At 41.0% G+C, this 21,737-nt stretch overlaps 1 protein-coding gene across 1 annotated transcript; it reads right to left on the minus strand.

Moving 5' to 3' along the window:
* Positions 1 to 386: 386 nt before the first annotated feature.
* Positions 387 to 11,613, minus strand: LOC311138700 (alpha-1,3-galactosyltransferase 2-like). The gene is made up of 6 exons (XM_084173489.1): positions 11,534 to 11,613; positions 11,179 to 11,235; positions 10,653 to 10,745; positions 10,278 to 10,373; positions 1,681 to 1,818; positions 387 to 1,566 (listed from the first exon to the last, which is right to left on the minus strand). Exons 2-6 carry the CDS (start codon positions 11,181 to 11,183, stop codon positions 879 to 881), a joined length of 1,020 nt encoding a protein of 339 aa, XP_084029615.1. The 5' UTR covers positions 11,184 to 11,235; positions 11,534 to 11,613; the 3' UTR covers positions 387 to 878.
* Between the last annotated feature and the right edge of the window lie 10,124 nt (positions 11,614 to 21,737).

Raw genomic sequence — 21,737 nt, forward strand, 5'->3', positions numbered from 1 at the left:
CCCCTTTAAGAATGTTGGTATTCGAAGAGAAGTGGCCAGTAATTCCATTGGAGACATGTTGAAACAGAGACCTAGATTCAATCCGTAGCACTATAGCGCAATTTAAATTTAAAGGCAATGTTCTCGCGTTAGCAGGGAATGCATTCACAGTAAATGCTGCATATGACGGTTAAATCAGAAATTACCTTTAAAAATGTAAATAACATAATAAGGTGGATCTTCTGCGGTACGGCTCGAATCTAGCCCTTATTTTGGAGTGGGGTTGCTATGGGTGGATCCTTTTGACAAGTTCTTTATTTAGGATTTTTTATTATATATATATATATATATATATATATATATATATATATATATATATATATATACACACACACACACACAACTTTATAAAACACATTTTTACTTCATAATCCACAAATATAAATCATACAAAAAAATAATATGTTAAATCATTTGCATAGATTTCCCATTAGTTCCTGCCTACATAGGTCACTGCACTTATCTGGTGTGGCTCAGTTAGTTGAGCATGGCACTTGCAACGCCAGGGTTGTGGGTTAGATTCCCACGGGGGACCAGTACGAAAAAATATGAAAAATGTAAGCACTCACTACTGTAAGTCGCTCTGGATAAGAGCATGTGCTAAAATGTAGAATATGTATGTGACACATGAGAACCAGGAAACTAACTACTTGGAAATTCCTGTTTCAACACGCAACCCAAAGGTTTCACAGCTGCAATAGTCTGATGGCCCATCATGTTATACTTACAAACTGTATTGACTTGCACAAGGTGTGGGCGTAACTCATATCGGTCAATAGACTGTCGCAGCTCTGCACTGTTTGAAGCTTCAGGGGTTTTTGCACACAGGTTCTGATTACTCAATCTGTAAACCGGAGTGTGTCATATTTCTTCTTTGCCCAGAGCAGGCGGGTCACATGCATGTCATCACGGTAACCAATGTCACTGCTCCAGCAGTACTCAGGAGACAGCACTCTGCTGGGCTTATGGAGCCACAGGTACTTGTTGAGGTGACTCTCGTCATGCCATAGAGCCTCCACCTGGTTCTCCTTGTCCTCCATGATGGTCTGGTAACAGGTCTCCGTCATATTTTTCACTGTCTGCCACGAGCCTCCAAACACGGCAGCATGATAGTAGAAGTCCCCAGTCTCCATGTAGGCCCTGGACCTGGGATTGCGGTCGTAGGTGTACAGGCACTGTGGTCGGTGGTAGTAGTAGGCGTGGAGCAGAGCCACACAGTCTCCCAGAGCCTCTGAGCCGAACCGACCCACAAACACCTGGTCCACATCAAAACAGAAGACGTAGCTGCTGTGGTGACGAATCTCTGACTCAATGGCATCTGCGATGGACCTCATACGCATCATGGAGATGTCCTGCCAGCGAGAGTGTCTCTGCACCCTCACAACTTTCAGGCTCCGCCCAGGACCAAGATGGATGTCTGGTACCCTCTTGGGAACGTCCGTGAACACATAGTATGTCACAGGTAAAGCCACCATAAAGTGACGCTCAGCAGAGAGAAGGAATGCCTCCAGGTAGGCATCTAGATACCTTGGGATGGGAAGGAGTAAAACCTCAGGTTTAAGAATAGAATCTCCAAATATGTTGCTTAAGTGACAGAAGTGTTTCATAAGAAAATAGTTGTCACGAAGATGAAAAACCGACCTGCCCACAGCGAATACAGTGAGAGAGACAGAGGAGTGGTTCCTCTTGTGCTCCTGGTCGTAATGATCTGGGTCAAACATTCCATCCCAGATCAAAGGGGCTCCCCAGTCAGTGCAGGTCTGAACATCACCTCTGGACCTGGTACGAACAAAGAGCCTAGCTAGCACATAATGTTCTGAGAACCATGTTTCTTAGAGCTTGGTGAGAGTGTGGTTGACCTATGGTTATTTTGCATACAACCTACCCACTACGTTCTGGGAATGGTGCAGGATAGTTTTTGGGCTTTGGAACATTCTCATCACATTTAAGGAACTTGACAAAATAACGTTATTTTCTTAGGAAACGTTCTGTTAAAGTAATGAAATACTAACAGTTCAAACATGGTTACATTTCATTTAATGTTTGGTAATGTTCTAGAACGTTATCCAACTGGTTTGACATTGGGAATGTTTTCAAATAGTTCAGAGAACATTAAGAAACAAGGTTCTTCTGTGGGAATTTCAATACTTCAGCATTACGTTTCCTACAGGTTTACTTATGGTTCTATTTAATGTAATGTTCTCAGAACATTGAGAACTTTCCATAAAAACAAGAAAACATTAGTAATGTTCAAAGTATGTTCTAAGAATGTTATTTAATCACATACATTCCGTTCTCAGTGTCATCAAAACTCTCTAGCCTTGTGTGTTTTCCGCACCAACTAATTGGTCACACCTGATCTTAATGAGTGCTTGTTTTCTTTGAAATGGGGTCTGTTTGAATAGACTAAAATGAACAGCTTTGTATGAGTTTTAAAAAACATGGCTCGCCATCTCCATCCTGGTGGCGCAGTGGACTAATTCCATGGAACAGAAGATCATAGGTTTGAATCTCACTGACGCCATGCCACAAAAACATAAATATGTTTGTATGATTAATACCTAAGCAAAATAATTTCCACGTGTCCTATCTGTGCTTGGAGTTCAAAACAGTTAACCCAAACTAAGCTAGCAGTGTTATTAAAAGTCTTACTGAAACATTGAGTGAAAGTTAAGGAAGTTATTCATAAACCTTCAAATAATCTATAATTTTAGTTCTCAGAACGTTAATAAAACCTCCCAGGAAAACTTTCAGGGAACCATAGTAAAATGTTCCCAGAACCTCTCTGTAATCTAAAAATGTTCACTTCTGTTCTCAGAACATTTACAAAATGTTCAGTTTTACCAGTTCGGAAACGTATGGCTTCGTTCCCAGCAAAAATTTAGGTTTACACAACTTCTAAGAAACCAAATGTGCTAGCTGGGAGAGCTCTGGGTTTCAGAACAAACAACAACAGCTGTGTGTAGTATATAAAATCAGAGAGTTCAGGGAAACAAAATGGAGGAAATTATATAGAATAAGAGGGTAATAAGGGTAGTTAACCCCTTTTTCTATAGAGAGTGAGAGAGTGGAAGAGATGGGTTAACATGCTGTCAATGCTCAAAGCCCATTTTAGTGCATTTGAATAATGCTGGACTTGTATACACAAAGCATGAAGCATTTATTTGACTGTTGGCTGGCTGGCTAATTCTTCCTCTTGTGCTACATACATACACTGAGTATACCAAACATTAGGAACACCTTCCTAATATTGAGTTGCACCCCCCTTTTGCCCTCAAAACAGCCTCAATTCGTCGGGGCATGGACTCGACAAGGTGTCGAAAGTGTTTTACAAGGATGCTGGCCCATGTTGACTCCAATGCTTCCCAAAGTTGGCTGGATGTCTTTTGGGTGGTGGACCATTCTTGATACACACAGGAAACTGTTGAGCGTGAAAAACCCAGCAGCGATGCAGTTCTTGACACAAATCGACACGCCTGGCACCTACTACCATACCCCATTCAAAGGCACTTAAATATTTTGTCTTGCCCATTCACCCTCTTAATTGCACACATACACAATCCATGTCTCAATTGTCTCAAGGCTTAAAAATACTTATTTAACCTGTCTCAATCTACAGTGATTGAAGTGAATTTAACAAGTGACATCAATAAGGGATCATAGCTTTCACCTGGTCAGTCTATGTCATGGAAAGAGCAGGTGTCCTTAATGTTTTGTATTCTCAGTGTATAGGGTCTGAAAAACATACGTCGCAGGTAATACATTTGGTTCCTTGGAAGTTGTTGGAACGTACGTTTTTCTTTTCCAATTGGTTCTGGGAACGAAACCATATGTTTCTTGACAGATAAAAGTTTTTTTTTTTTTTTTACGTTCTGAGAACGGAAGTGAATATTTTGCCTGTTCTGGGAACATACACTACCAGTCAAAAGTTTGGACACACCTACTCATTCAAGGGTTTTTCTTTATTTTTACTATTTTCTACAATGTACAATAGCAGTGAATGGAATCATGTAGTATCCCAAAAAGTGTTAAACAAATCAAAATATATTTTATATTTGAGTTCCTTCAAAGTAGCCACCTTTGCCTTGATGACAGCTTTGCACACTCTTGGCATTCTCTCAACCAGCTTCATGAGGTAGTCACCGGGAATGCATTTCAATTAACAGATGTGCCTTATTAAAAGTTAATTTATAGAATTTCTTTCCTTCTTAATGCGTTTGAGCCAATCAGTTGTGTTGTGACAAGGTAGCCCTATTTGGAAAAAAGACCAAGTCCATATTATGGCAAGAACAGCTCAAATAAGCAAAGAGAAATGACAGTCCATCATTACAGACATGAAGGTCAGTCAATACGGAACATTTCAATAACTTTTAAAGTCTCTTCAAGTGCAGTCGCAAAAACCATCAAGCGCTATGATGAAACTGGCTCTCATGAGGACCGCCACAGGAATGGAAGACCCAGAGTTACCTCTGCCGCAGAGGATAAGTTCATTAGAGTTACCAGCCTCAGAAATTGCAGCCCAAATAAATGCTTCACAGAGTTCAAGTAACAGACACATCTCAACATCAACTGTTCAGAGGAGATTGTGTGAATCAGGCCTTCATGGTTGAATTGCTGCAAAGAAACCACTACTAAAGGACACCAATAATAAGAAGAGACTTGCTTGGGCCAAGAAACACGAGCAATGGACATTACACTGGTGGAAATGTGTCCTTTGGTCTGGAGTCCAAATTTTTGATTTTTGGAGACGCGGTGTGGGTGAACAGATGATCTCCACATGTGTATTTTCCACCGTAAAGCATGGAGGAGGAGGTGTTATGGTGTGGGGGTGCTTTTCTGGTGACACTGTCTGTGATTTATTTAGAATTCAAAGCACACTTAACCAGCATGGCTACCACAACATTATGCAGCGATACGCCATCCCATCTGGTTTGGGCTTAGTGGGACTATAATTTGTTTTTCAACAGAACAATGACCCAACACATCTCCAGGCTGTGTAAGGGCTATTTTACCAAGGAGGAGAGTGATGGAGTGCTGCATCAGATGACCTGGCCTCCACAATCCCCTGACCTCAACCCAATTGAGATGGTTTGGGATGAGTCGGACCGCAGAGTGAAGGAAAAGCAGCCAACAAGTGCTCAGCATATGTGGGAACTCCTTCAAGACTGTTGGAAAAGCATTTCAGGTGAAGCTGGTTGAGAGAATGCCAAGAGTGTGCAAAGCTGTCATGAAGGCAAAGGGTGGCTATTTGAAGAATTTCAAACATAAAATATATTTTGAATTGTTTAACACTTTTTTTGGTTACTACATGATCCCATATGTGTTATTTCATAGTTTTGATGTCTTCACTATTATTCTACAATGTAGAAAATAGTAAAATAAAGAAAAACCCTTGAATGAGTAGGTGTGTCCAAATATTTGACTGGTACTGTACATTTTTAGGTTGCAGGGAGGTTCTGAGAACGTTTTACTCTGGTTCCTTGAATGTTTTCCTGGGAGGTTTTATTAAAACTTTCACTGAAGGCCTCCCGAGTGGCGCAGCGGTCTAAGGCACTGCATCGCAGTGCACGAGGCGTCACTACAGACCCGGGTTCGATCCCAGGTTGTGTCATGATCTGTAGTTCCATAGGGCGGCGCACAATTGGCCCAGCGTTGTCTGGGTTAGGGGAGGGTTTGGCTTGGGGGGCTTTACTTGGCTCATCGCGCTCTAGCAACTCCTTGTGGAGGCCCGGGCGCCTGCAGGCTGACTTCGGTTGTCAGTTGAACGTGTTTCCTCTGACACATTGGTGCTTCTGGGTTAAGTGGGTGGGTGTTAAGAAGCGCAGTTTGGCGGGTCATGTTTTGGAGGACGCATGACTCAACCTTCGCCTCCTGAACCCGTTGGGGAGTTGCAGCAATGAGAGAAGATCGAAAAAGGGGGTAAAATACAACAAATAAAAACATTCACGGAATGTTTCAAGACTTAATAACATAAACTACGTTTCCATCCACAGTTTTTATGTGTGTAAAGTCATGACAGCTGTGATGAAAAAATAAATACAATCAAGACATCTTGATGGAAACAGGAAGTTTCGGTACAAATGTATCAATTCCGACAGATAATTTGTTTGTTAGACATGGTTGGATCCATTTATTTCTGTAAAATGTATTATGTGAGAAATGGCGGTGAAACACCTTCATGAGCAAATATTGTTATAATAACCATCATATCGAAGTAAACTTGGAGTCACGCGATGGTATGGTGTGTGGTACTCCAACTACGACTTGGGAAAGCGTGCAGTTTATTAGGCTAGAGATGGAATAAGTTATGATAAACATCACAGGGTGGTGAAAGTGCACAGTGATCTTGATGCTCCTTTCCAATAATATCGAGGGTCTTATTCTGGTGACATGATGATTGATGCTTGACTGCCATTTGACAAAAATATATATTCTCGCGCTTACCCATAATAATCTCATCATGTAGACTAGCCTACCCACACTGTATCTGCGAGCTGTTGGCTAGACTGCACATGCCAAGACCAGAGTAGGCACATTTGCTTTTTAATGCAACAGGTTTTGTGACAAGATTATCGGTAGAGTTGAAAATGCAATGTAAACACATTGAACTTTAAATTTTTATTCGGTACATGAAAACTAATGCGAAAAATTACATTTTGTGTGCACATCATATTTTCTTTATGAGGATTCTAGAATATTCTATTGAAAATCTGTCACCAATTGGATGGAAACCTAGCTATTGCTAGCTTATTTTGGGTTAGTTATTTTGAACCAAGCACAGATAAGACACATGGGCTGCTTTTAGACAGGTAGCCCGATTCTCTTATTTTTTTCACTAATTGGTCTTTTGACCAATCACATCAGATCTTTGCACATCAGATATTTTTCAGAGCTGATCTTATTGGTGAAAAGACCAATTAGTTAAAACAAAATAAGAATTGGGCTTCTTGTGTAAATGCAGCCAGATAAATGTATTTCCTTAGGCATTAACCAAGCAAACACATTAATTTTTTTTTTTTGTGACACAGCATTAGTGAGATTCGAACCTATAATCTTCCGTTTTCTATCCATGGAATTAGTCCACTGCGCCACCAGGATGTAGATAGAACTCATTTCTACCAGCATGTTAAATGTGCAACCAGAGGGGAAAAAACTCTAGACCACCTTTACTCCACACACAGAGACGCATACAAAGCTCTCCCTCGCCCTCCATTTGGCAAATCTGACCATAACTCTATCCTCCTGATTCCTGCTTATAAGCAAAAACTGAAGCAGGAAGCACCAGTGATTCGGCTAATAAAAAAGTGGTCAGATGACGCAGATGCTAAGCTACAGGACTGTTTTGCTAGCACAGACTGGAACATGTTCCGGGATTCTTCAGACAGCATTGAGGAGTACACCACATCAGTCACTGGCTTCATCAATAAGTGCATCGATGATGTCGTCCCCACAGTGACCGTACGTACATACCCCAACCAGAAGCCATGGATTACAGGAAACATCCGCACTGAGCTAAAGGGTAGAGCTGCCGCTTTCAAGGAACGGGACTCTAACCCGGACGCTTATAAGAAATCCCGCTATGACCTCCGACAAACCATCAAACAGGCAAAGAGTCAATACAGGTCTAAGATTGAATCATACTACACTGGCTCTGACGCTCGTCGGATGTGGCAGGGCTTGAAAACTATTACAGACTACAAAGGGAAGCACAGCCGCGAGCTGCCCAGTGACACAAGCCTACCAGACGAGCTAAACCACTTCTATGCTCGCTTCGAGGCAAGCAACACTGAAGCATGCATGAGAGCACCAGCTGTTCCGGACGACTATGTGATCACGCTCTCCGTAGCCGATGTGAGTAAGACTTTTAAGCAGGTCAACATTCACAAGGCCGCAGGGCCAGACGGATTACCAGGACGTGTACTCCGAGCATGTGCTGACCAACTGGCAAGTGTCTTCACTGACATTTTCAACATGTCCCTGACTGAGTCTGTAATACCAACATGTTTCAAGCAGACCACCATAGTCCCCGTGCCCAAGAACTCTAAGATAACCTGCCTAAATGACTACCGACCCGTAGCACTGACGTCTGTAGCCATGAAGTGCTTTGAAAGACTGGTCATGGCTCACATCAACAGCATAATCCCAGAAACCCTGGACCCACTCCAATTTGCATACCGCCCCAACAGATCCACAGATGATGCAATCTCTATCGCACTCCACACTGCCCTTTCCCACCTGGACAAGAGGAACACCTACGTGAGAATGCTATTCATTGACTACAGCTCTGCATTCAACACCATAGTGCCCTCTAAGCTCATCACTAAGCTAAGGATCCTGGGACTAAACACCTCCCTCTGCAACTGGATCCTGGACTTCCTGACGGGCCGCCCCCAGGTGGTAAGGGTAGGTAACAACACATCTGCCACACTGATCCTCAACACGGGGGCCCCTCAGGGGTGCGTGCTCAGTCCCCTCCTGTACTCTCTGTTCACCCATGACTGCATGGCCAGGCACGACTCCAACACCATCATTAAGTTTGCCGACGACACAACAGTGGTAGGCCTGATCACCGACAACGATGAGACAGCCTATAGGGAGGAGGTCAGAGATCTGGCCGTGTGGTGCCAGGACAACAACCTCTCCCTCAACGTGACCAAGACAAAGGAGATGATTGTGGACTACAGGAAAAAAAAGAGGACTGAGCACGCCCCCATTCTCATCGACGGGGCTGTAGTGGAACAGGTTGAGAGCTTCAAGTTCCTTGGTGTCCACATCACCAACGAACTATCATGGTCCAAACACACCAAGACAGTCGTGAAGAGGGCACGACAAAGCCTATTCCCCCTCAGGAGACTAAAAAGATTTGGCATGGGTCCTCAGATCCTCAAAAAATTCTACAGCTGCACCATCGAGAGCATCCTGACTGGTTGCATCACCGCCTGGTATGGCAACTGCTTGGCCTCTGACCGCAAGGCACTACAGAGGGTAGTGCGTACGGCCCAGTACATCACTGGGGCAAAGCTCCCTGCCATCCAGGACCTCTATACCAGGCGGTGTCAGAGGAAGGCCCTCAAAATTGTCAAAGACTCCAGCCACCCTAGTCATAGACTGTTCTCTCTGCTACCGCACGGCAAGCGGTACCGGAGTGCCAAGTCTAGGTCCAAAAGACTTCTCAACAGCTTCTACCCCCAAGCCATAAGACTCCTGAACAGCTAATCATGGCTACCCGGACTATTTGCACTGCCCCCCCACCCCACCCTTTTTACGCTGCTGCTACTCTGTTAAGTATTTATGCATAGTCACTTTAACTCTACCCACATGTACATATTACCTCAACTACCTCAACTAGCCGGTGCCCCCGCACATTGACTATGCAACGGTACCCCCCTGTATATATAGCCTCCCTACTGTCACTTTATTTTACTGTATATATAGCCTCCCTACTGTCACTTTATTTTACTTCTGCTCTTTTTTTTTCTCAACACTTTTTTTGTTGTTGTTTTATTCTTACTTTTTTTGTTTAAAATAAATGCACTGTTGGTTAAGGGCTGTAAGTAAGCATTTCACTGTAATGTCTGCACCTGTTGTATTCGGCGCATGTGACCAATAAAATTTGATTTGATTTGATTTGATTTTAGATACCATGCAAAAAAAACGATGCAAATAAAGCTGTTCATTTTAGTCTATTCAAACAGACCGCATTTCAAAGAAAACAAGAACTCATTAACAATGAGTGGGAGCGGCCAACACACCTGAACACACACACTTAACAAGATAGAGCAGGGTATTCAACTCTTACCCTACGAAGTCCGGAACATCTGTGACAGCATGGGCAGCGCCATTGAGGAAAACTCCATTTTGAAGTAGTCCATTTCCTTAACGATTGGTTGATCCCTCCTGAAGACATGACAACAGGGTCACCAGGAGGGATCAGCCAATAAAGTTGGAAGTCCCGCCCAGTTGACTACATTCAAATAGTGGAAGCCCTCAATGGCAATGCCCATTCTAACACAGCATTTTGGCCACAAGAGACCTCATAGAAGGAAGTATTTGTGGTGAGGAACTGCAGTGAGCTTAGCCCCATATTTTTACCAATAAAAAAGCCATTAAAACTATCTCTAGATTTCATTGTCAGACTCCAACGCAATATAAATAAAAGTAATGAACACAATAAAAGTGAAAGCATGCTCTGAGCATGTCATTGTGCAGCCAATAATCTATATAAAAATGGTTCCTACCAAAGGTCTAGGGAAGCATCTATACTATTCCCCAGCTTCAGCTTCTCTCCAGGGGCTAGAGGACATCGGTTCATGGGGATTAACCCCTCCAAGTACCTGCAACACAACAACATGCTGGGTCAAAACGTACACTACTCTTTCTGTTTCTAGGTTAAATGTATGGATAGTTTCAACTGATTGAATTCATATAGAACAGCCCTATGGTCCTTCTTCCCAAACTTATGTTGCACAATAAGAAGTGAATAATTGGAGTAGGGGAATAGCAGGGGAAAGGGAAATACTTAGTCAGTTGCACAACTGAATGCATTCAACTTTCACATTTACCCCAACCTCTGAATCACTGAATCAGGGTGCAATTGTTTAGAAAATACACACCTTACTGCTGTAGGTGTGAAGTAGCCTATGAAGAGCAGCACAGAGGCACATGCTGCACATGTTAATACACGCTTTCCCTTGAACAATACTCTGCTGGATAATAGACAAGAACATTCTGTCAAAAGGTGCAATAGAGAGTCAATGCAATAACTGTCATTATAAGGCCCAAATCTCATTTTTCACCTGAAAACACATCATAAAAGACCAAGGATGTAAAAGACCAGGACATTTTCTTTTTCTTTTCAACAGTCTGATCTGACAAAGAAATCATTGACCCCAACATTGTGACCCTTTAATTTATTGTGATCAATGTAATTAGTTCATGGGTTATGGGAGGGATTTAAAAAAACAAACATTTAGGCCTAATATGAGTTTGGATTAGCATGGTTCCAGTCAAGGTGGGTTTTGTTTTTGTTGAATACTCTAAATCAAGTCAAAATAAATGAATATAAATAACTGGTCATTTCCTTTATCTTAAAATGAGTCTATTAACGTTGATGACATTGCATTATCACAGAAGCCATACCTCATTGTGTAGCCAGGAACTCTGTTTCATATGGTGAAACTGAGTGAAACGAATATGCTGAAGGAATTACAATTTCAATGTTAATGTGAATATCAAACGAATGTTATTCTGGCAATGATGAACAGCTCAACATAAAGAATTAATTATTCCTTGAATTTAGGGTAAAAAAACATTTATCATACATCTGTGATTCTAAAGTATCCTAAATACAGTAGGGATAATAATAAATGCAATGCAATGGACTGCAAACTGTCTGTAAGACACTAATATAAAACAAATATAAATTAGAGAGCGTTTACACAAATTAAAAACAGCAACAATGTAATAAGGTGTAAATGGAAATGTTGTCGCCTACCTGCTTTGCTTGTTAACACACCTGGCTGGTTGATGCGTCTATGAAACACTTAATCTCAAGAGTAGTTTCCTGTATATTGCGAGGGGAGAATTATTTACACCCAAAGCATGGAAGTAGAGAATCAACCCAACGTCGTTTTTTCCTGAACAGCTTTTACCGGTTTGCGTTTTTCGTCATGAATCTTGTTCTGGGGGCAGCTCTGCAGAGTGGTCACAAGCCGGCACAGCCACAAAGTCATACAATCAGATGTTAAACCTAACCACAGTGCTAACCCTAATAATAAATTAAAAACTAAAAAGCTATTTTGTTTTCATTAACATTTACAATATAAACAATTTTGACTTTGCAGCTGGCCTATCTATAGGGGAGAGCGCTCAGGTCTGCCTCCAGGACAAAACTCATGACAATAAACGTCGATTTGCGAGATAGCTTTCGAGATTATGACGTTCTATAGAAAGCACAAATGGAAAATAAACAACATGCAAAACTACAGTGAGATATAAAAAGACCAAAGCGCGGTGCTGAACATCACCAGGTGTGTATCATAGACCAATTTCAAATGCTTATTGGTATCAAAAGGTCATAGAATGGTCTTATACCAGTCCGTTTGGGGCATGAAAAGGCATTCGGGAATCTTTTGATTCAGTGTATGAGGTGATCAAATCAAATCAAATGTTATTTGCCACATGCGCCGAATACAACAGGTGTAGACATTACAGTGAAATGCCTACTTACAAGCCCTTAACCAACCAACTGCAGTTCATACTTTCCACAGGTAACTGAAAAGTATGGTATCTCCAACATCATATGCCTATTTGAAATAAGTGTTTGCCAAGGAACAACAGTTGATAACAAGCGCCTATACTTTTTTTGCTGTGAAGAGACAGAATTATTAGATCATTTGTTTTGGTTCTGTCCATTTGTAGCTTGTTTTTGGACACAGGTCCAGGAATGGCTAAAGGATTGCAATATTTACCTGGAGCTAACGTTGCAGATAGCATTACTGGGTGATCAGAAAAGTCATATTCAATCGATCAATAATATAATAATACTTTTAGCAAAAATGTTTATTTTTAATTCACAATCTGTAGAAGCAATGAGAATAGAAAGGTTCAGAATTTTTGTAAAACATCACAGTACGGTTGAAATATATACAGTGGGGGAAAAAAGTATTTAGTCAGCCACCAATTGTGCAAGTTCTCCCAATTAAAAAGATGAGAGAGGCCTGTAATTTTCATCATAGGTACACGTCAACTATGACAGACAAATTGAGGGAAAAAAAATCCAGAAAATCACATTGTAGGATTTTTAATGAATTTATTTGCAGATTATGGTGGAACATAAGTATTTGGTCACCTACAAACAAGCAAGATTTCTGGCTCTCACAGACCTGTAACTTCTTCTTTAAGAGGCTCCTCTGTCCTCCACTCGTTACCTGTATTAATGGCACCTGTTTGAACTTGTTATCAGTATAAAAGACACCTGTCCCCAACCTCAAACAGTCACACTCCAAACTCCACTATGGCCAAGACCAGAGAGCTGTCAAAGGACACCAGAAACAAAATTGTAGACCTGCACCAGGCTGGGAAGACTGAATCTGCAATAGGTAAGCAGCTTGGTTTGAAGAAATCAACTGTGGGAGCAATTATTAGGAAATGGAAGACATACAAGACCACTGATAATCTCCCTCGATCTGGGGCTCCACGCAAGATCTCACCCCGTGGGGTCAAAATGATCACAAGAACGGTGAGCAAAAATCCCAGAACCACACGGGGAGACCTAGTGAATGGCCTGCAGAGAGCTGGGACCAAAGTAACAAAGCCTACCATCAGTAACACACTACACCGCCAGGGACTCAAATTCTGCAGTGCCAGACGTGTCCTCCTGCTTAAGCCAGTACATGTCCAGGCCCATCTGAAGTTTGCTAGAGTGCATTTGAGAACTCTGTTTATTAAGTTTTACACACACACAGACAAGACAAAGCAATATAAATAATATACTCAACTAGACAAAAATACAAATAATACATATAAAAAAATAAAAAAAATAACTTTAAAGATACCATACTTTAGACAAGTTAAACACACCAGGCAGAAGGCTACAAAAGGTTAAAGGGCAATCTATAGTATAGGGACAGAGCAAATACCACTCACAGACAGTCAAGGCCACAGACCAATCATCCACTGGACCAAAAATAAAAAGTTACAATGCTTTAAAATAAAAAATGAATATTGATAATTTTATGTAGGCGTGAACAGAATTAAAAAAATAAAAATAACTGGGAAAAACAAGCTCACACCTTAGTCTCTGCCCGGGCGAGATGAACAGGGCATCCGCAGGTCACAATCAATAAGCACATCAACCTTAATGCCCCCCACCCCCACCCCAGAAAAAAAACACAGAGAAATGCTCATCCAACCCCTAAGTCACAGGGGGGTCAAATACAGACTTATTTTGGTTTTAATAGGAATGCTATCAGAGGATGGACTGTTTAAAGTAAGACCGGAATGGAGCCCAAGCCTCATTAAACAGTTTGGGGTTCCCACGTGAATTGAATTTAAATTTTTCTAGAGCTAGAGTGCATTTGGATGATCCAGAAGAGGATTGGGAGAATGTCATATGGTCAGATGAAACCAAAATAGAACTTTTTGGTAAAAACTCAACTCGTCGTGTTTGGAGGACAAAGAATGCTGAGTTGCATCCAAAGTACACCATACCTACTGTGAAGCATGGGGGTGGAAACATCATGCTTTGGGGCTGTTTTTCTGCAAAGGGACCAGGACGACTGATCCGTGTAAAGGAAAGAATGAATGGGGCCATGTATCATGAGATTTTGAGTGAAAACCTCCTTCCATCAGCAAGGGCATTGAAGATGAAACGTGGCTGGGTCTTTCAGCATGACAATGATCCTAAACACACCGCCCGGGCAACGAAGGAGTGGCTTCGTAAGAAGCATTTCAAGGTCCTGGAGTGGCCTAGCCAGTCTCCAGATCTCAACCCCATAGAAAATCTTTGGAGGGAGTTGAAAGTCCATGTTGCCCAGCGACAGCCCCAAAACATCACTGCTCTAGAGGAGATCTGCATGGAGGAATGGGCCAAAATACCAGCAACAGTGTGTGAAAACCTTGTGAAGACTTACAGAAAACGTTTGACCTGTGTCATTGCCAACAAAGGGTATATAACAAAGTATTGAGAAACTTTTGTTATTGACCAAATACTTATTTTCCACCATAATTTGCAAATAAATTCATTAAAAATCCTACAATGTGATTTTCTGGATTTTTTTTCCTCATTTTGTCTGTCATAGTTGATGTGTACCTATGATGAAAATTACAGGCCACTCGCATCTTTTTAAGTGGGAGAACTTGCACAATTGGTGGCTGACTAAATACTTTTTTTCCCCACTGTATGGCAAATAGAAATCCTATATGGATGGTGTTAAGAGATAGATGGGAGGTTTGAATGGAGTTGAAGGATGGGACTAATAACAAATAACAACAAATAATAACAAGATAACTAATAATGTAAGCATACTGTGTCCATAATAAGTATATAGGTTGTATGTTGGGAGCTTTTGGGAAAGAGCACAGTTAGAAAGATATGGCATATAGAAGAAAACCGGATGGACATCATGAAAATGATCGGAGAGGTTGAGAGTAGAAGAAGTTCAGGAGCAAAAACAAAAAAAACTAATAAAATAGAATTATTGTAAAATTGACTGTGTCCATAAGGTGTAGATAGTAAGTATAGGCTGGAAGTAGAGGCCTGGGCATTGTTGTTCACTAATTTACCCCAAGTAGGGAAAGGATGGCGGGGTTGAAAAGTAATAAAGGGGAGTATATATATAAAAAACATGGGGGATTGGAAGTGATGCAGACAATTACATTGATAGAAGTAACAATCTATCTGCAATATTAAGCTGATCTACCCCCAAGAAAAAACAAGAAAAAAGATAAAAGAAAAAAAACAAGCGCCTTTACTGGTTTGAAGTTTAATTTATACATTATTATGTAAGGACATATTGGCCAATAAAAAGAATCCAAAACTATTGGAACATTTTCATACTTTAACTTTTTGCTCATTCTTACACAAAGTCCATTCTCCCTTAGTCTTGACTGTGTGTAATGCAGCCAATGTAACCTTGTATATGGTACCACCTTGCAGGACAAAGGATTTTTTTGTTATAGACCTACAGTGGGGAGAACAAGTATTTGATACACTGCCAATTTTGCAGGTTTTCCTACTTACAAAGCATGAAACAAAAATCTAGAAAATCACATTGTATGATTTTTAAGTAATTAATTTGCATTTTATTGCATGACATAAGTATTTGATACATCAGAAAAGCAGAACTTAATATTTGGTACAGAAACCTTTGTTTGCAATTACAGAGATCATACGTTTCCTGTAGGTCTTGACCAGGTTTGCACACACTGCAGCAGGGATTTTGGCCCACTCCTCCATACAGACCTTCTCCAGATCCTTCAGGTTTCGGGGCTGTCGCTGGGCAATACAGACTTTCAGCTCCCTCCAAAGATTTTCTATTGGGTTCAGGTCTGGAGACTGGCTAGGCCACTCCAGGACCTTGAGATGCTTCTTACGGAGCCACTCCTTAGTTGCCCTGGCTGTGTGTTTCGGGTCGTTGTCATGCTGGAAGACCCAGCCACGACCCATCTTCAATGCTCTTACTGAGGGAAGGAGGTTGTTGGCCAAGATCTCGCGATACATGGCCCCATCCATCCTCCCCTCAATACGGTGCAGTCGTCCTGTCCCCTTTGCAGAAAAGCATCCCCAAAGAATGATGTTTCCACCTCCATGCTTCACGGTTGGGATGGTGTTCTTGGGGTTGTACTCATCCTTCTTCTTCCTCCAAACACGGCGAGTGGAGTTTAGACCAAAAAGCTATATTTTTGTCTCATCAGACCACATGACCTTCTCCCATTCCTCCTCTGGATCATCCAGATGGTCATTGGCAAACTTCAGACTGGCCTTGGCATGCGCTAGCTTGAGCAGGGGGACCTTGCGTGCGCTGCAGGATTTTAATCCATGACGGCGTAGTGTGTTACTAATAGTTTTCTTTGAGACTGTGGTCCCAGCTCTCTTCAGGTCATTGACCAGGTCCTGCCATGTAGTTCTGGGCTGATCCCTCACCTTCCTCATGATCATTGCTGCCCCACGAGGTGAGATCTTGCATGGAGCCCCAGACTGAGGGTGATTGACCGTCATCTTGAACTTCTTCCATTTTCTAATAATTGCGCCAACAGCTGTTGCCTTCTCACCAAGCTGCTTGCCTATTGTCCTGTAGCCCATCCCAGCCTTGTGCAGGTCTACAATTTTATCCCTGATGTCCTTACACAGCTCTCTGGTCTTGGCCATTGTGGAGAGGTTGGAGTCTGTTTCATTGAGTGTGTGGACAGGTGTCTTTGATACAGGTAACGAGTTCAAACAGGTGCAGTTAATACAGGTAATGAGTGGAGAACAGGAGGGCTTCTAAAAGAAAAACTAACAGGTCTGTGAGAGCCGGAATTCTTACTGATTGGTAGGTGATCAAATACTTATGTCATGCAATAAAATGCAAATTAATTACTTACAAATCATACAATGTGATTTTCTGGATTTTTGTTTTAGATTCCGTCTCTCACAGTTGAAGTGTACCTTTGATAAAAATTACAGACCTCTACATGCTTTGTAAGTAGGAAAACCTGCAAAATCGGCAGTGTATCAAATACTTGTTCTCCCCACTGAATATAATAATTTACTATAGAAATGGGGTTAACAGTTAATATAGTTTATTTACAGTATATTATTCCATGCTATGAAATCAAAATGCATAAGAGAAGCATCAATATGGGACAAATAAAATGTGATGATACAATTATAATAAAGTTAAGGCTTAAATGCGTATATAAAAATAACAAAATGTTAATCATTAATATTTACAAAAGCTGAGGAACATAGGCACATCCAGGTACTTTCCGCAGGTGCTGGAGTTGTAGCAAAATTCATGAAAAACAGAAAGGAAAACGCTGCACACTGCTGCTCATGCTCCCTGGTGATATTTATTTATAACAACGTTTCAACCCTGATGAAGACCTAAGGGTCTGCTGCATGAGTAGCAGTGTGTAGAGTTTTCCTTTCAATCATTAGTATTTAGACATGAGAGCAAAAGGATTACAAGAGACAAGGAGGTATTTTTGTACATAAAGATATCTACACATACAGTGGGGGAAAAAAGTATTTAGTCAGCCACCAATTGTGCAAGTTCTCCCACTTAAAAAGATGAGAGAGGCCTGTAATTTTCATCATAGGTACACGTCAACTATGACAGACAAAATGAGAAAAAAAATCCAGAAAATCACATTGTAGGATTTTTTATGAATTGATTTGCAAATTATGGTGGAAAATAAGTATTTGGTCAATAACAAAAGTTTCTCAATACTTTGTTATTTACCCTTTGTTGGCAATGACACAGGTCAAACATTTTCTGTAAGTCTTCACAAGGTTTTCACACACTGTTGCTGGTATTTTGGCCCATTCCTCCATGCAGATCTCCTCTAGAGCAGTGATGTTTTGGGGCTGTCGCTGGGCAACACGGACTTTCAACTCCCTCCAAAGATTTTCTATGGGGTTGAGATCTGGAGACTGGCTAGGCCACTCCAGGACCTTGAAATGCTTCTTACGAAGCCACTCCTTCGTTGCCCGGGCGGTGTGTTTGGGATCATTGTCATGCTGAAAGACCCAGCCACGTTTCATCTTCAATGCCCTTGCTGATGGAAGGACGTTTTCACTCAAAATCTCACGATACATGGCCCCATTCATTCTTTCCTTTACACGGATCAGTCGTCCTGGTCCCTTTGCAGAAAAACAGCCCCAAAGCATGATGTTTCCACCCCCATGCTTCACAGTAGGTATGGTGTTCTTTGGATGCAACTCAGCATTCTTTGTCCTCCAAACACGACGAGTTGAGTTTTTACCAAAAAGTTATATTTTGGTTTCATCTGACCATATGACATTCTCCCAATCCTCTTCTGGATCATCCAAATACACTCTAGCAAACTTCAGACGGGCCTGGACATGTACTGGCTTAAGCAGGGGGACACGTCTGGCACTGCAGGATTTGAGTCCCTGGCGGCGTAGTGTGTTACTGATGGTAGGCTTTGTTACTTTGGTCCCAGCTCTCTGCAGGTCATTCACTAGGTCCCCCCGTGTGGTTCTGGGATTTTTCCTCACCGTTCTTGTGATCATTTTGACCCCACGGGGTGAGATCTTGCGTGGAGCCCCAGATCGAGGGAGATTATCAGCGGTCTTGTATGTCTTCCATTTCCTAATAATTGCTCCCACAGTTGATTTCTTCAAACCAAGCTGCTTACCTATTGCAGATTCAGTCTTCCCAGCCTGGTGCAGGTCTACAATTTTGTTTCTGGTGTCCTTTGACAGCTCTTTGGTCTTGGCCATAGTGGAGTTTGGAGTGTGACTGTTTGAGGTTGTGGACAGGTGTCTTTTATACTGATAACAAGTTCAAACAGGTGCCATTAATACAGGTAACGAGTGGAGGACAGAGGAGCCTCTTAAAGAAGAAGTTACATGTCTGTGAGAGCCAGAAATCTTGCTTGTTTGTAGGTGACCAAATACTTATTTTCCACCATAATTTGCAAATAAATTCATAAAAAATCCTACAATGTGATTTTCTGGATTTCTTTTTCTCAATTTGTCTGTCATAGTTGACGTGTACCTATGATGAAAATTACAGGCCACTCTCATCTTTTTAAGTGGGAGAACTTGCACAATTGGTGGCTGACTAAATACTTTTTTCCCCCACTGTATTTCATGGGACACCCAAAACAGGAATTTACTCATTTTCTATTTAAACATTAAAGGGCATATAATATCCTGCAGGACATAGCTGCAGAATAAATGTAAAAAATAATCACTCAGTAGAAAAGTCGTTCCATGTCATTTCAGCAAGCCATGACACCCACCATCTCAGATTGTTCTGAAATTGTTTCTGTAGTTAGAAACAGATAAGATTTGCATTCATGAACCATTATTTTGTTGATTTAATTGAATCTCAGATAAATTAAGCTAATTGATTGCACCCAAATTGGCCATTTTAATTTCAGTAAATATAGTACCCAATATCCATTTTGGACCAAACTTCTTCCTACCAATGATTAAGACATGATGAAAAAATAAATCATAATCTAAAGTCACCCACGGACACCCCATGCCAATCCCAAGTAGTATGAAGCTGTGAGTATTGCTTTTCCATACTATGTAATTTCTTCCCTGTGAATGTTAGTATTTTTCCCTGTTCATTGAAATTAGTGATGGAAGTCGCTTGCATTATTTACCATAAAGTAGTGTGAAAGTACCAGGTTTTGACCACTAGATGCTGCTGTTCCTGCTATACCTCCACACTCTTATCAATTTTGCTGGTCTCTTGTGTTTATTAAATAGATCCCAACATTTCCTTTGCAATTTTGGGTAGAAAACCAATATATTTGGCTAAGGATGAATTGTGGTCATCCTCACAATTCAAGCCAGTCCTCCAGGAAAACAAATCAGTTTGTCCTTCTTTTACTCTTAATATGTGTCCAGGAAACGGCCCTTTGTGTGTGGTTCATTCGCTTCAAAAAAGGTCTGGATTAGTTACTGTTAGACCATTTCTGGTGAACAAGCAAATTATTAGGCTACAGCAGTTCTAATGGTTTCAATGTTATGGTCTCTAATGGTTTTCAATGGTGCACATCCCAAACACACACTGCAATTGGTATTGGATTGTGTTGGGTTTAATGGTAAATGTCACAATACATACAGAGCTGTTTCCTGATAATTTTATTGAAAAACATAAGACTGCCATGCAATTAATTATATTATTAGGGTTGTCACAACATTTTAGTCCCTAGCCCATTTCTCCATCAAAGATTTGGGCTTGTAGGGAAGTCTTCATTTAAGAATTGTATAAGGATAGCTCTCTCAGAGAGCGGCCACTTGTTGGACTATTCAAAGAGAGTTTGGTTGAAGCACTAGGTTGCTAAGAGAAGGACAAACTGAATTGCTTTCATGGAGGAATTTTTGTATTTTTATTACGTTTGGTCCAAATCGTATGTTGGGTACTATATTTATTGAATATTATCTGAATCCTACAAATTAAAATGGCCAGTTTGGGTCCAATCAATTAGCTACATTTCTCAGAGATTAAATTATATTTAAACAAAATAATGTTTCAGAAATGATAATCTTATCTGTTACTAACTACAGAAACAATTTCAGAACAATCTCAGATGGTTGGTGTTGAAATCCTCTCTTGTGCTTTTTGAGGTGCAACAACCCAGGAGACAGTGAGGAGGCAGCACATGTTGTTCTTGGCAGAGTTTCACAGTTGTAAACCAATGAAAGGCCAGGAGGTATCACATTTTGTAATATGCTCTGCCATTTTCAACCAGATAGCACACCATATCCATCACTGGCAGACGGGGAAAATATTCCAATTCAAACAGTTAGGGATTACAACTACTTGGTTCATAGGTAAAATAGAACGGAATATGAGGGTACCCCTTCCCTCATCAATGTAAGTAAACAAATATATGTAGCACACAGGCAGAGCTCATGCATGTACTTTACCACAGCATTCCAAATGGTAAAGGGGTTCATTCGGCAAGTCACATGAAAATGTTACATATAATGGAATGTGTGTGTGAAGATATTTCGTACATTTCAATTTTTAAATGAGTTTGTCTGCTTTAATTACAAACTTGTTAAAAGTCTCTCAGTTGCTGGAATGGCTTGAACCAACAAGTACATACAGTGCATTCGGAAAGTATTCAGAGCCCATGACTTTTTCCATATTTTGTTACGTTACAGCCTTATTCTAAAATTGATGAAATTATTTTTTCCCCTCATCAATCTACACACAATATCCCATAATGTCAAAGTAAAAACAAATGTATTAAAAATAAAAAACGGAAATATCAAATGTACATAAGTATTCAGACCCTTTACTCAGTTCTTTGTTGAAGCACCTTTGGCAGCGATTACAGCCTTGAGTCTTCTTGGGATTGACGCTACCAGCTTGGCAAACCAGTATTTGGGGAGTTTCTCCCATTCTTCTCTGCAGGTCCTATCAAGCTCTGTCAGGTTGGATGGGGAGCGTCGCTGCACAGCTATTTTCAGGTCTCTTCAAAGATGTTCTATTGACTTCAAG

This window comes from Coregonus lavaretus (genome assembly GCF_964263955.1).
Source record: "Coregonus lavaretus genome assembly, chromosome: 12".
In the NCBI taxonomy this organism is placed as follows: Eukaryota; Metazoa; Chordata; class Actinopteri; order Salmoniformes; family Salmonidae; genus Coregonus; species Coregonus lavaretus.